The sequence below is a fragment of the Zygotorulaspora mrakii genome, chromosome 1 (genome assembly GCF_013402915.1).
Source record: "Zygotorulaspora mrakii chromosome 1, complete sequence".
NCBI lineage: Eukaryota > Fungi > Ascomycota > Saccharomycetes > Saccharomycetales > Saccharomycetaceae > Zygotorulaspora > Zygotorulaspora mrakii.
In genome coordinates this window covers 1,591,277-1,607,008 of record NC_050719.1, presented here as the reverse complement: position 1 = coordinate 1,607,008, position 15,732 = coordinate 1,591,277, and the positions used below count along the sequence as shown (strand labels likewise).

Below are 15,732 nucleotides of genomic sequence, written 5' to 3'. Positions count from 1 at the left end.
CAATGCCAATAGAACTTAAAAAAGCATTTGTTCGTAGAAAGAGACATTCTTCTTTTGAGTTTAAGTAAAATTGCGTTCCACAAAAGCTGAAAAAAAGGGGCGATTCAAAGTTTCCATAAATGGATCCGCGTCCTGGTTCCGAAAGTGGAAGTAGGATACCGGATTGGGTAGCCCAGGGCGTCCCAAAGCGGCAGCTGCGTGTCCAACGAAAATCGATATTTTTTTACGGTCCCACGTTTCGCATGACACGGCTTGTGGAGCGCAGACAACGCGCAAACAGAAAATGGCCAAGATCAAACGCGAGCCGCAAGGGGAGCAGAATCGATTGGATCGATTGGATTGCAAACTAGGAACAACAACGAATAGCAACGAGCAGTTGCAAGCGGCGGCACGCAACGATCGAGACTACCTCTGGGAGGTGCGACCTGGTGGGTTCGGATCGAGAACGGGATCTAGTGGAACACAGGGACGAGCAAGTACAGGAGTGTGTGGCAGAAGTGATAGTTATTGCAGAAGTCGGCCTGTTTGTGGGGTGGAAGGATTGTTTTGGGCTCTCAGCGAATATATATAAAGACAAGTTTTGGATACAGAGGAGTGTCGCAGCTTGCAGAGGTTTTGAGTAGGTTTGAGTGCGGAGGAATCGAGAAGTACAAGTAAATTGCACAAGTAGTGATGTCGTACCACAAGAAGCATACAAAGACGCATTCGACATATGCGTTCGAGAGCAATACCAACAGCGTTGCAGCGTCGCAGATGCGCAATGCCTTGAACAAGTTGGCAGACTCGGTCAAGGACAACGAGGAGCTGCGTGCAAAGTTTGAGAATGAGTTGGACTCTTTCTTCACGCTGTTCCGGAGGTACCTGGTCGAAAAGTCGTCGGGGAACACTCTGGACTGGGAAAAGATCAACTCGCCGTCCAACGACGAAGTTATCGACTACAACGAGCTGGTCGAGCATCAGCCTGAGAGCGTAGCCAATTTGTCGAAGTTGGCTGTTTTGAAGCTGAATGGAGGGCTGGGTACTTCTATGGGGTGCGTGGGTCCCAAAAGTGTCATCGAGGTCAGAGAGGGTAACACGTTCTTGGACCTTTCCGTTAGGCAGATCGAGTATCTGAATAGACAGTACGACAGCGATGTGCCCTTACTGTTGATGAACTCTTTCAATACGGACAAGGATACTGAGCACTTGATCAAGAAATATACGGCTAACAGGATCCGAATCAGATCATTCAATCAGTCGAGATACCCCAGGGTTTTCAAAGATTCTTTTCTGCCGGTTCCAACTCACTACGATGATCCGTTAGACTCATGGTATCCACCCGGTCACGGTGACTTGTTTGAATCGCTACACTCATCTGGTGAATTAGATGCCTTAATTGCGCAGGGTAGGGAAATTCTTTTCGTCTCAAATGGTGATAATTTGGGTGCAATGGTTGATCTAAAGATATTGAACCATATGATTGAGACAGGAGCTGAATATATCATGGAATTGACGCATAAGACGAGAGCCGACGTGAAAGGTGGTACTTTGATATCGTATGATGGTCAAGTTCGTCTTCTAGAAGTTGCTCAAGTTCCAAAAGAGCATATTGATGAATTTAAAAATATTCGAAAGTTCAAGAATTTCAACACGAATAATTTATGGATTAATCTAAAAGCTGTCAAAAGATTGATAGAAAATGCTTCGTTGACAATGGAGATTATTCCAAATAGTAAAACTATCAAAAGAAATGGTCAAGAAATCAACGTTTTACAATTGGAAACTGCATGTGGTGCTGCAATTAGACATTTTGAAGGTGCTCATGGTGTTGTTGTCCCGAGATCAAGATTTTTACCCGTGAAAACTTGTTCGGATCTGTTGCTAGTCAAATCTGATTTGTTCCGTTTGGAGCATGGTTCGTTGAAAATTGACCCAGCAAGATTTGGTCCAAATCCTCTAATTAAACTGGGCTCACATTTCAAGAAAGTGTCCGATTTCAATTTAAGAATTGGTCATATACCAAAAATCGTTGAACTAGATCATTTAACAATTACTGGTAACGTATTCCTGGGTAAAAATGTTACATTAAAAGGTACAGTTATTATTGTGTGCTCCGATGGTCATAGGATTGATATTCCAAATGGCTCTATCTTAGAAAATGTCGTTATTACTGGCAACTTACAAATTCTGGAACATTAATTTTAATTCACTCCTCAAATAACATGTAGCCCAACATTTTATTTAGAAAAACTAGCAAGTATATGACTAACTAATTATGACTATAATTATAACTGAAATTGATTATACATATTACTCAATTTTGAGTAGCCCCGGCTATACAATTTTGATTGCCTTCGCTCGTTGACTATGACTTCGTTTTTTTAGCTTTTCTTGAATGTGGGACACTTTGAAATACAGAAAGTACTTCTTAAAATAAAGGGTTCTGGGAGATTTGTGATTCAACTGATTCCTGACACATGGATGAACCTACTATTGCGCAATGGAAATTGACGGTAATACATTGATATTCATTGTTATCATCCTTTTTCTTTTCCTCTCGAGTCCCGGTGGTGATGGTGTCTCTTCACAATACGAGTTTAACCAATTACGAAGTTTGAAATCTCAATGGTCATTTGAATACGATTCTTTTCAGAATATGACTTTTAATTCGAATTTCCAGAATGTTACAGGTTTCAAACTTTCTTACCAAGATGTATTAAGTGACTCGAATATTAATGCAACTTTTCCACTACCGTCCAAGGATTATGACCATTGGGAGCAAAATCAGAACTATGCCGTTTTGCCAGACGAGATTATCAACAAGGTTAAGGAGAATATATGGACTGATAGTGATCGTAGCTCAGATACGAATGTCTTCCCATCCAATATTCCGGGTACACTTTTAGGTGAAATTGATCTTGTATCAAATGATAAATTCGAACAAATTCCAATGCCGATTTCCAAGTTTTTTGAGCCACCAACTGAATTTTCTGATACTACTCCTCCCTCTGGCGACACTTACATGCACAATTGGCCCCTTTATGGTGAATTTCACAATGTTACTTTTGAAGTCGGTGAAATCAGCATACAGATAACTCATAAAGATACAGTTAGCGATAGGTTAAGTCAGAGTAATGGAAAACTCTTCAATTCCCAGGCGGATAAATGGAAGGTTTTATCTTTACGTATTGATTTTTCTGATAAGAATGAGAACGAAAAGCATTTTATGACAACGAATGCTATATATGATGTACAAAGAGGCAGAATTTTGTTAATGACGCAAAGTGCAAAATTTCATTCCTTGCTTGCCATTCCTCATTATATGGGTTTACAGTATCAGAATGAAGATGAGAAAATGTTCAACTCTTTAAAGAAATTGGTCAAAGAATACTGGACTGCTTCAAACTTCGTAGAAAGTTTGACAATGACTGATCTACTGGAATTATATGATAATGCAAAATTTAAATGTGAATACATCGGATTTTTACAGCTTGAACCATGGAATAAATATACGCCCGATCAGCTTAAAATGATAGACGATGAGCTCAATTGGCCACTTGGAAGGCCTGCCAATTTGTCATCTTTGCCTCCTTTGAAATTGAAATCGGGAATTCTTTACTCTCCAGACTGTGGTATCGAACTCAACCTGAATAATGTCAAAGGAAAAAGGTACGAGCTTCAAATGAGATCAATTAGAAATCATCTTCTCCTTGGAATTGGATTATTTGCAGCCCAAATATACTTGTTGTTATGCCAAATGCAGCACACAAATACGCCATCAAGAGTAAACAAGATATCTTTTTACTGCTTCTCTATGATTAACTTAGTTGATGGCTCTTTGGCAACCCTTTATTTTATTGCCGCCAGTGTGTTACCCCAACTGTATCTACCTTTGGTTTTAAGTTCTTTCGCCTGCTTTATTTTGGCATCAATATTCGAAACGAGATACCTGATATCAGTTTACTCCTCACAATTTAACGAACGTAATGTCAGTATTTTTACATTATTGAGAGGAAACAGTAATGATAGCGAGAACAATCGTGCTACTAATGCTACAGACAATTTTATCACACCTGATGAAGCCTCTATTAGTGGCACCATATATGGTCGTTTGCTATTTATGCTGATATGTTTCACACTTTTGACGTTAAGTTCTACTTCATGGCCTCGTAACATCAGAATGGTTTTCGAATATGTTTTAATATTTATCTTCAATTCTTATTGGATTCCACAGATCTTTAGAAATGTCATCAAAGGAACGCAGGGCTCTAGACAGAGAAGATCTGATGGTTCTGTAAGTCAACAAAGGCAGGACGAAATGCCACTACTGTGGAAATTTATTATAGGGACAACAATAATCAGAACTTTGCCAGTGGCTTACGTTTTCACTTACTCATCGAATGTTTTTAGACACCATAAAGATGTGAAATTTGTTATTATTCTGTGCCTGTGGCTGTTGTTTCAGATATCTATTCTATACCTACAGAGTATTTTAGGTGCTCGGTGGTTTTTGCCACGGATGGCTATACCGGAAGGATATTCTTATCATAGGGCTATGCTCTCCAAAGAATTGTTGGAGCATGGTGTATCATCCAATTTCACAGTGGACTGCTCCATCTGTATGTCAGAAATAGCAATCTACGTGGATGATGTTCCGGAAACCCATGATAGAGACATACAATCATTCATGGTAACGCCCTGCGGACATATTTTTCATACACATTGTTTGGAAAACTGGATGAGCTATAAACTTCAGTGTCCCGTGTGTCGGTCGCCATTACCACCATTATAGAACAAAAAACATTCAAAACTAGTGTGCATAATTACATATCTATAAAATAAATTAGGTTGGGATCATTTTTTCAAAAAGTGTTAGCGGTTATAAATTGGTGGAGACTATACTTATTTACCTCTTGTATAGGGTTTTGGTATATTTTGTTAGTCTCTTAAGGCGTCGCTTTCCACGAGCCTGACGCGTGTTGGCGAAAGCACTGAAATGGACAAAGTAATAGTGATCTTCCGTTTAATACTTGCCATTTGCTTCTTCTCTGCCCTTCTTTGAACTACAGGTAAGCTCTGAAATCTTCTTCATTTATTAGAGATACTTGAGAGATCATGAATATCTCCAATGGGGAAGATCAAGTTCATGCAGAGGGTATATTGGGAAATGGAACTGCTGATGGTAATAGAGAGAATGAAACAGCACCCAAAGAGAAAAGGCTAGGTCAATTAACATTTGAAGATTTTGAGCATATAAAGCATGTAGAAACATCTCCTAGTATGTCAGGCCATGCAGTTGGTTTAAGACGATCAAAACGTGTACATCTACCTCGATTTCAAAGGGATCCAGATGAAATCGCCGAAGAAGAAGCTGCTGCTGCTGCAAAAGATAAAAGGTCAAAAGCTGCCGTTAGAGCTAGGGCCAAGGCCAAGGAGAGGGAAAAATTGGCAAAAGAGAAGGAGAAGCAGAGGGCGGCACTGCTGAAGAAGGCCGCCAAGGAAAATGCCAAAAAATCTTCAGCCAATGGAAAAAGTGGCCCAATAGCAACCGAGTCTTCAGTACCTACCTTAACTAATGGAAACTGGACCCCTAACATGCCTTTACTCTCTTCTGATTACAAGACGCATCACAGTATCATATCAAGATTGAAAAATCCAAACATGAAAGCGGTCCCTTACGCAGGTACTATCATGAAGCTTATGTCATTTATAAACAAGTTCAGCTTATATTTCGCAAAAGAACTGTTGAATTTATCTTTTCAAGATTTTGAAATAGGTCTGGATTTATACCCCGAGGATTCATTAGGTATTTCATCTATTAATACAGAAGGGTCAGCTCATCGGACGACCTTATACCAGGATTTCGTACCTATAAAGGATATTGTATCAGCACAAGATAAAATGAATCTCCTCTTTCTCACCCTACTAAAGTTGACTTTCTCGACGTCAAAATCAAATGAACTTCAAAAGACGCATCACCCTCATGCAACTATGAATCAGTTACATTCTTCCAAGAAAATTTTTGCACATTTAATGAAGCAGCTGCGTGCTCATGCCAAGGACTGGGGTTATCCCAAGGAATGGAAATTTGAGACGCTTGATGTGGAGGCTTTCTTGAAACCCAAGTCACAAATTTTTGAGAATGACGAATTAGAAGATCCTGTCGATCCAAAAAATGGTTCAATTTTGACCAAGAATCTTTATACATGGCACCAACAAGAAATAGTGCCGCTAGAATCAGATCCTTTATACATTTCTGAACTTGATAGAAATGGTATACTTGCGCTTGAACCTCATGATCGAGTGATTCTCTTTAGGTCTCTTCTTGATTGGTGTAGCGCACAATCTCCACAAATTCGCAATGAGATCTACCACCTATCGCATTTCAAACGAGATCCTTCATTTGGAATACAAACTCAGCATGCGCCAAGATATATGGTTGAAGGTGCCTCAATTACCTTGGCTCAATTCAGAAAACTGTGTTCTATGGTACAGACAAAGTACGAGATTAGGAGTAAGAAAAAACATGTTAAGAAACAAATTGAGAGTGGTAAAAGAGCTGATCTCGTCAAGAAATTTGACTTCCTGAAGGAAATAAAAGCAGAAATGAAAAAGACTCCCAAAGAAGAGAAAGATCAAGTAATGATCGCTTTATATGACAAGTGGTGTGGTCTATTCGAGGGTGAACTACAGGACAACCCATTAAGTGATCCATTTGAAGATGAGCTATACAAGTTGAGGCAGCAGGAGTTTTTCATTGGAAGGGTACCTCAAATCGGAGATTTTTATCTCCCAAGACTTCACGCTTATGATTCCTCTCCAATTGCAAGTACATATCGCGATTTGAGAAGTTTGCAGGAGCTTCTGCGTAAGTTCTCAGATGGTACCGTCGATGCTTTTACTTTGTTCGAGAATCATGGACAGGAGATGAGCTCACAATTTAAAGTGATATATCACGACACACCATCTGTTGTACGTGACACCGTTCATGGGAAATATACTGCAAATAAGAACTACTGGTTTGAGATGTGCTGCGACACAGTCACTCTGAAAGAGTTTTTGGACTTTTTAGAATATAAAATTACACCAGGCGATACTGTAAAGGTACAGGACCATAACGCCTTAAATGGTCAAATGTCTTTAGATGACAATCCGGAAAAAGAACTAAATGGTGCAGATTCTACAACATTGCCACCTCATGAGAGTGACAAAGAAAATGAAAAACCCTCCCCTGATACCAACTCTAACTCATTGATAAACAAACATCCGTTACCAAAGGAGGCTAGGTTTAACGCAGCAAGGACTAAGCTCGAGTATTTAAAAAAGTTTCTAACGGACATGCTACCAGTATTGCAAACTTTTGAGACGCTAAAGGAGCAATATTCTGATATGAAACCTGGCAAACGACTTCTCAGAAGAGCCCAAACACGTAGTATCAATTACAACGCAAGTTACGACAGTGATGCAGAGAATGCTGACCTAGATATGGGTGAAGAATTCGTAGACGATGAAGAAGACTCAGAAGCCAACTCCGATGAAGCAGAGGACTCAAATGAACAGGTGGTGGAGGAAGACGAGGGCGAAGAAATGGACGAAACTGAAAATCAACGTGGTGCCAAAAGAGCTCGCTCAGAAAGAAATAACTCGAGGATTGCAAAGAAGAATAGAAGAAGCTGATCTTCCAATGTGCGGCCAAAGCCGCAAACAATAACGAGATAAATCTTCGATAAAACTTATACATCTAGTTACAAGTATAAATGGGTGGGTCAATAATGTTAGTCATTTTTTGAATCAGTTGTCTCTGTTTTGGGATCTTCGTAATTCAGGACTTTGTCTTGATTTTTTTTAGCAGCCTTAACTAGCTGGGCAAAAGCATTTTGAGTTAACGTTGATTTTATTTTTTTTTCATCTTCGCTTAAACAAGATGAGTTCGTAGAGCTTGAGGAAGGCTTTAAGTTGAGACTTTTAAAAGATTGGGATAAAGATCCATCTGAAGGGGCTGATGCACAAGAGCGATTTTCTTCGATATCTGTCTCCGGACCTTCCGTACTCTCTCCCTGGCAATACATTTTTCTTAGTTTTGCAATTCTGTTGTTCAGTTTTACAATTTCAACAGCATCACGGAATCTCGTACGGGAATCGTAACTCTTCTTGACTCCAGGAAGCAGATCATTAGTACTTTTAGAGGAACTAGTGATCCATGGATCCTCTGATAATTCCTTTGCTGTCGGCCTTTTGTGTGGGTTCAGCGTTAAAGCGCGGACTATGAATTTTTTGGCTTCTTCTGATATGCCATTCCAGTAAGGTTTTTGAAATTTCACCGGCTGATCCTCTGCAGTGCATTCATTCAAAAAATTTTCAACAGTATCCGCAACGAAGGGAGAATATCCGCATAAAAGTGTATACGTTATTACTCCAAGTGACCAAATATCGCAAGCCTTACCATGGCCGTGGGTTGTCAAAACTTCGGGTGCTACGTAACCCAAAGACCCAGCGGCTTTGAAAATCAGCTCGTCACCATTTTTCAACTCCTTTGCAATCCCAAAATCTGCTACGACTATCCTCGAATCGTCTGAAGGATCGAGGTAAAGAACGTTCTCCGGCTTCAAATCTCTGTGCACAATATTCATCGAATGAATGTACACCACAGCATTTAGCATTTGAACAACAATCTTAATGGCATCAACCTCGGTAAACTTTCCTTTCGAAATAATTCGATCGAATAGTTCACCGCCGGTAGCTAATTGAGTCACGATATAAAACTTATCTTTTGATTCAAACCAATCTCTGAATTGCACTATATTGGGGTGATGTAATCTTTGTAGTATAGATAGTTCATCATATAACATTTTCAATTGAACATCATTACCTTTCAGCGCTTGCTTGAGTAAAATCTTAACGGCAACATTCTCATTAGTCGGTATATGTCTCGCTTGTCTTACAACACCAAACGTACCAGCCCCTAGGGTCTTGCCAAATATGTAGTCTCTCTTATTGACATAGGAAGAGGGCTGACCACTTAATTTATTCAAAAGCTTGCTGACTTTGTGACCTCCTGTTTCACTGGGAGATTTGAATTCCATTTCGCTCTCGACCATGGTGATCTGTGATTTGAGATCTTGATTACGAAGCGTTTACCCTTGATGATGGCACGTATACTAGCAAGCAACACAGCAAACGGAAAGAAAGAAGGACAACTGAACTATCCTAATTCCAGTTTTATAGCCACTGAATTTACTCTTATCAGCGGTTGTCAGACAGTCACAAAAGGGTCTGTGTATTTGAATAGGTCTTCTTATTAGTGCGCTACCAACTCCCCTGCTCGCTTTTTTCTCCGTTGTTTTTCAAAGGGAGCCTTTCAGGGACTACCTGGCAGATCTTATGCGCCTCTCTGAAGAACAAATAGCAAAGTCATGGTTGGAATTAGAATTTATTTATTTTGTTTTATGCATTAATATACAGTATAAAGAGATTATCACTTATGCGACTTGAAATTAATATGAGTTATGTTCATGCATTATCGTCATCTAGTGATTCATCGTCTTCTGGGTCACCATTGGCCAGACTGAAGTAATCATCCGCATTATTTGCATCTTGCAAGGTTCCCAGATCACCAGGAGTCATATAGACTGCGCTTCCAGCTCTGGATTCGCGGGGTGAACCAGGGACACTTAATGGTCGTGCGATTTTCATTTTTTTGCCACCCGCAAGCGTATCCATGTTTTTGTCGTTTAGTTCTTCACCAACCAGTTGTCTGAACAGATCTGGGTACGCCCTACGCAAAGCTAATTGCCGTGCCTTTACGTACTCGAGACCCATTCTTCTCCAATCCAAGAGATCTGACAGTCTTTCGGTTCTATTTCTTTGGTTGATTCTTTGTCTTCTATTTTTCTTGACAAATTCTTCCATGTAATCGACTAACTGCTCAACTGACTCATCAGGCGCTTTGAAACGACGATCAACAATGTAAATACCATAATCTTTTGCTTGGTTCGTTTCAATTAAATCTTCCATATATGCACCAAACCCAGAGAGGTTTGTAGTTATTGATGGAACCCCCATAACAGTACACTCAGCTGGAGTATAACCCCAAGGTTCGTAATAAGAGGGGAAAACACCGAGATGACAACCACGTACAAATTCATCATAGTCCAAGCCTAGAATTGGATTATTGGCACTTAAAAATTCTGGATGGAAGATCATTTTCACGGGATCACTAGGGTGATTGAACAGCTGAACATGTCTAATTTGATTCAGGATTGGATCATTCGCATCATCAACCATATTGTGTGTAACAACAGGAGGTAATTCACCATCTGGTCTTCTTAATGCAAGAACTCTTTTTTTCAACAAAACTTTGTCTGAACTTTTCAACAATTCATCTAAATCATTTGGTATTTCAGAATGAATACCTTTATGAGGGTACCTCATCGCATGCTCAAAAATTCTTTTCCCGATTAAATTTGTGACTTCATTAACAGAATTCTCCAAGGCTTTAACAACGGCCTGGCTTCTCAAAGCCTCAACGGTGAATGATTTATTCTTTGCTGGCATAATGATAAATGCAACAACAGTTTTTTTAGATCCGGAAACTTTTAATCTGTAGTTTAATCTAGCCAATGCCTCGATAAACATATCTGCACCTTTATTTTTATATTCATATCTTCCAGCAGTGAAAAAATAAAGGGTATTGTCAAGGTCAAAATCAAAACTACCATGGAAATGACCCCTTACGAATTCATTAATTTTTTCCTTCTTAATAGCATGTAAATTCTGGAATTCGTGGACTGCTTGAAATTTCACAACATTTATACCGTTTGGTAAAATTCCATCAGGTTTTCTCTTCAAAAGATGTTCTGCTTCTAGTGCTGTGATCTGTGAAACTGTTGTAAAAACATCTGCGGTGTGTGCAGCTGCACGCTCGATACAATAACGATGGTAAATACCACGTTTACCAGCTTCCTGGTCAACATCAAAATCGGCAAGATGATTATAAAAATCAATGTTGCCCGCGGCACAGAGGTATCTGCCTAACAGGGTTGCATGTGTAGTAAAAATCGTAACTACGTCAATTCTTCTCTTGCGGCATAACGGCAACGCAACACCCGCCAACCATTCATGGAAATGCCCGATTATCGCATGCTGATGATCCAAATGCGCTAGTTCACCGAGGAACCACGTAACCGTGTAGCCCAATAAAATCGCGTCATTTGTCTCAGGATCGTGCTCCGGTGAAGGTATACCAACAAGCGACCACAGATCTGCTTTCCACCCTTCTAGATAGTTCAAAACCGAACCCAGTTCGAACAGAATTACTCTTGGAGACCCATCTATAAGCCAACGCCCATACACAAACCTCACACCTCTCGAACTCATTGCCTGCAATGTGTGCTGAATAGGCCTCAATTCATCGGGGAACGTATCTTTACTCGTCCAATCCAGCTGTTCCACTTCTCCCTGGTACGTTTCCTTATTCAATGGCCCAATCAACGTGTAATTTTCTTTATACTGAGCAACGGTGACGGGAGCCTTCGATTTCAGCACCGAATAAATACCACCAACCCTGTTGGCCACCTCAGTGGCCACTTCAAACAACAAATGATTCTGTAAGTCTCTCGGCATTTACTCTCCAATATTCTGTTTGCGATACTGCTAGACCTATTATCAACACCAGAGCCTCAATTCCCTTACTGGAGCATCACAAAAATCAAAACAAGTTATAAATACTTTTATAGATGTACCATCATCCTTCCTTTCGAACTCCTTCGTTCCATTTTTATATCATGATTTTTACCCCCTCCTAAAAATGCCCGCCAGTTACCTCCACTTTTGGTCCCCCTTTAATTCTTCAACCCCCCCGGCTCGGAATAGCGCCCGCATTTGATAATGTTCCAATTGGGAACTGCGTTGCATAGACAAGCTGAATTGAGGAACTAAGTGCCAACGGATAGAGGGATGTGAGGAAATGAGGAATTGAGTGAATGCAGCAGCACGGTTGTTGAATGCAATGTTTCCTTCTTCGGACGTCCAAGTCAAGTGTGACCAAGGAGGGAGTCCATCTGGGAGAGCCAAGAAATCAGATGGCTAGCTAGCAACAGTGGACTCGCACAGATCTCCGGAATGTGGGGGGAGAACGACGCTAGGAAATGAGATAGCTTGAAGACGGGTTACACGAAGAAGGAAGATGGAAAAAGGAAGAAGAAGGAAGAAGGAAGATGGTGGAAATGTGTTTATAAGTATGTATTAGTTACAGAAAAACTTCAAAAATCGTATAAGGATTGATCGTTACTGTTTCCCGCGTTAGCAGTTGTGGTTGTGTGCAAATTAGTTGCATCTCTTGGTAATACAAGCCCATCGCTGCCCGTGAGTAACCCGTTGGAATCAAACAACAAACCGGCCTCGTCATCTATACAATTTCCTGGATTGAAAAAGTAATCTGGGCCTGATTGATGGTCCGTTAATCTAATCGGTGGATCTGCAGAATCCAATCCCGCAGGAGTCATTTTAAAATTGTTATGGCTGACCTTACTATTGTTAGATGGAACGCCGCTCAGCGACGCTAGATTTTTACTGCTATTTCTGGCACTTCCATTGTTGGCACTTTTGGGCACCATACTACCTAGGTCGGCCATCAGCTTGCCATTATCCATGGAACTGAGTATACTAGTAGCTGACGGAGTTAAAGAATTCCCGTCATATAGAATGTTTGCGTCATTTAAAAGAGCGTCTAGTTGAATATCTTGATTTTCAAATTTAACACCATTACCGCCCTGGTTTTTACTGCGTAACGCTAGCCCTGAACTTCCCAGCATGGAACTTATTCCGGAATCAGCATTATTATTTGAATTGGAAACTGGTGTTTGATCCATCAGAGAATTATCAAAGAGTGAAATATCAGCCATTGATGTTGGATTCATTATATTTGTGCCGTCGTTATTTGCCATTGGTGTTACATTTGACATACTCATCATATTGTAGTCGATAGAACTGTCGTTAACAGTAAAATCAAGCCCATTGGTAATGTCGCCGTTGAAAAATCCATTATCACCCGTATCTCTTATGCTGTCATGTTTGGACTTGGACGTCGTTGACGCTGTTGTCGGTGACTGTAAATTGTTAAAGACATTCGAATTGAACTCGATGGGGTATTCGCGTGGTGACAAAGATAGCCTTGAGTCTAAACTTAGTTCCGCTTGTAATGGTTCCATATTTAAGCCTATTGATTCGACATCACTTTTATTCCTTCTGTGCAGCATATTTTGCTGCAATGCTTCATGATTGTTGTTATTCCCTGAGGATACGCTTTTCCTTTTGGAGATTTTATGGTTAGTTTGACTCTTTTGCACGATTTCGGACGGGATACCTGATGGTATACCACCACTTGTAAATGAAATAATACTATTCTTCCTGGAAGCTGTTGAAGGCGAGGCAGATCTAGTTGCTTGCGCAGGTGGGAACATATTATTCTGATTTTCCCACACACTGCTTGCACCACTGGTGTCCGTCTCATTACCATTATCTAGTTCATTATTTTCCATGTCATTACAGTACTCCGATAAGTTGAGATCTCCCGGCGGTGATGTCAGGCACTCATAGAGCAAAGAATTTGATGTAATCGAATTTTGGGCAGCACGTTGCATCCTACCATGCATCACAGAACTTCTCCTCTTTCTAATTTCAGACCTCTGGGATGTTGACGATACTTCATCATTTAAATTTGATAAATGTTCGCTACTCTTGAACGTTTTCTTCGGAAAAGATTCTTGACCCATGGTAGTAGATACCCCATAGCTATTGGTATTTGCATATCGAATATTAGTAGGATTTGAGTTGAAACCGTAGTTTGAATTATAGCTGTAGTTGGTAGTTGGATTTGAATTTGAGTTGCCCACGATGCTGGGGACTGGATTCGAATTAGATCTATTATCATTAGTAGCAGTGCTTGTGGGTTTGGAATTAAAATCATTAGAGTTTTTGATATTACTGTCATTACTATTAGTAGTCGTGTCTGTTTGGGTATTGTTAGGGTGACTATTAGAATTTGAGCTTTTTCTAGTCTTGAATTCTTTCGATTTATTAGGGTCAATGAAATACTCATGTAATAAAACGACATCCTCTGTTGGGGCATACTGTATGCTACCATCCTTTAAGAAGTCTGCATCGTCTAGGCATGAGAATTGTTGCTTTGTCTTCATTTGCTCGACTCTCACCTTACATGTGTCAATGATCTCCTGGTTCTTTTTGATGAACTCAACGCAAAGTTGACCGTATTCTCTGATGGTAAGGCCTGTGATAACTTTGAAGACTCTGTGAAAATGCCATGGCGTTATGCCAACTACGTGTCCTAGCTCTCTGAATCCCAGTATGTTGCCCTTTCGTAGAGCTTTCATGAGGCTCTCGCTTGGAGACCCATCATCATCTTCATCATAATCATTACTGTTGCTGTTGCTGTTGCTGCTGCTGTTGTCGTTGTAATTGTTACTCTTGGTTGCGTGGCCTTTGCCGCCCTGGCTTTTAATATTGCTGCTATTCAACAGATTGTGCGCGATCTGGTTTCCAGACTTGTTTGCTGCCGAGTACGACGACTTGCCCTGCACCACCTCGGTCTCAAAATGCACAAACGTGTTCAGCGCAGTGTATGCAATGTACGCGCATGCTATCTCCACTCGTTTAACGTTTTCGTAATCCAGCTCCGAGATCAGTCTGTTCTTGTAGTACACCTTGCCGTCATTCGGAACGATTTTCGCGTCCTCCGGTATCGACGGATTCAACTTCTGCAATTCATCCGACACGTTCGTGGGCAAGAAATACAGTCTCGATCTGTTTTTCCTGATCGACGTGCCTGTGAAGTTGATGTAGTTCTCCTTCAGCGCCTGGTAGTCCTGTCTGGGCACCTCGAAACACAGTTGCGGCTTGAACGAAATCGCATCATTGACGTTCGATAATGTGAAAACCGTCAAGTCGGATGCAATCTCCTTGATGAACATACAGTCGCGATGGCTCTTGGCGCTTTTCGTTTTCTTCCAGATCTTCTTCCTCTCTACCTATTCCAGATACTAGAGCACACAATACCTCACGATCCCGCCGGTATGCCACTCGATATAATATAGTACAGTACACAACACAGTGCGATGCGATTAAAAAGCAGAAAACCAAGACTTCGACCTCCGATCTGCTTCCTGTTCGATGAGCTCTCAACAGATAAAATGATCAACTCACGTCCTTTTTCTTATTACTTCCATCTCCAAATAATGTCGTAATGTAATTTGTTTTATAACAATTGAAAAAAATATACCCCTTTGTTTCTTATTCTCCCTTCCCCTCCTAGTCATCCCTTTTCGTCTTTTCAAGCATCCGTCATCAGAAATCACAGTATGCGAGCGGTATGCGCAGACTATTCGTAATACTTCGTACATGAACAAGCATTCGGTGTCTGAGAATGCAGTGTCCAGAAAGGACATTCTATGAGATAAACACGACAAAAGGAGTTCCGCAATGGTTCCGCCAGCGTTCCGCATGCAGCTGTGCATGGGCGCCTTATTTCCGCTCGCGGGCTTGCCGTGGAGCGTTCGTTACGTCGCTCCTGACGTTTTCGCTGACGTCTTCGCTGACGTCTTTCGGCCGTACCTGGCATTCTTTGAAGCGTGGGATACGAAGAGCGTTGGCCCCATACACCTCACCAGAGAGCGGAGCGCCAGAAAAGAAGCGGACTCTGCGCAGTTCAGCCTTTTCTCGGTCTACAGGGGAAGGTCC

General features: G+C 40.9%; 6 protein-coding genes across 6 annotated transcripts; 3 read left to right on the top strand and 3 right to left on the bottom strand.

Moving 5' to 3' along the window:
* Nucleotides 1-672: 672 nt before the first annotated feature.
* Nucleotides 673-2,178, top strand: HG535_0A08280 (UTP--glucose-1-phosphate uridylyltransferase; the record flags this gene model as incomplete). Its single annotated transcript, XM_037286715.1, has 1 exon — nucleotides 673-2,178. The coding sequence occupies one exon, from the start codon at nucleotides 673-675 to the stop codon at nucleotides 2,176-2,178; it is 1,506 nt and encodes a 501-aa protein (XP_037142610.1).
* Nucleotides 2,179-2,479: 301 nt separating this feature from the next.
* On the top strand, nucleotides 2,480-4,771 carry TUL1 (ubiquitin-protein ligase TUL1; the record flags this gene model as incomplete). Its single annotated transcript, XM_037286714.1, has 1 exon — nucleotides 2,480-4,771. The coding sequence occupies one exon, from the start codon at nucleotides 2,480-2,482 to the stop codon at nucleotides 4,769-4,771; it is 2,292 nt and encodes a 763-aa protein (XP_037142609.1).
* A 323-nt stretch (nucleotides 4,772-5,094) lies between these two features.
* Nucleotides 5,095-7,656, top strand: IOC3 (Ioc3p; the record flags this gene model as incomplete). The annotated part of the gene is made up of 1 exon (XM_037286713.1): nucleotides 5,095-7,656. The coding sequence occupies one exon, from the start codon at nucleotides 5,095-5,097 to the stop codon at nucleotides 7,654-7,656; it is 2,562 nt and encodes an 853-aa protein (XP_037142608.1).
* Nucleotides 7,657-7,754: 98 nt separating this feature from the next.
* Nucleotides 7,755-9,077, bottom strand: HG535_0A08250 (serine/threonine-protein kinase; the record flags this gene model as incomplete). Its single annotated transcript, XM_037286712.1, has 1 exon — nucleotides 7,755-9,077. The coding sequence occupies one exon, from the start codon at nucleotides 9,075-9,077 to the stop codon at nucleotides 7,755-7,757; it is 1,323 nt and encodes a 440-aa protein (XP_037142607.1).
* Nucleotides 9,078-9,489: 412 nt separating this feature from the next.
* HG535_0A08240 (uncharacterized protein) lies at nucleotides 9,490-11,601 on the bottom strand (the record flags this gene model as incomplete). The annotated part of the gene is made up of 1 exon (XM_037286711.1): nucleotides 9,490-11,601. The coding sequence occupies one exon, from the start codon at nucleotides 11,599-11,601 to the stop codon at nucleotides 9,490-9,492; it is 2,112 nt and encodes a 703-aa protein (XP_037142606.1).
* Nucleotides 11,602-12,239: 638 nt separating this feature from the next.
* HG535_0A08230 (uncharacterized protein) lies at nucleotides 12,240-14,966 on the bottom strand (the record flags this gene model as incomplete). Its single annotated transcript, XM_037286710.1, has 1 exon — nucleotides 12,240-14,966. One exon carries the CDS (start codon nucleotides 14,964-14,966, stop codon nucleotides 12,240-12,242), a length of 2,727 nt encoding a protein of 908 aa, XP_037142605.1.
* Between the last annotated feature and the right edge of the window lie 766 nt (nucleotides 14,967-15,732).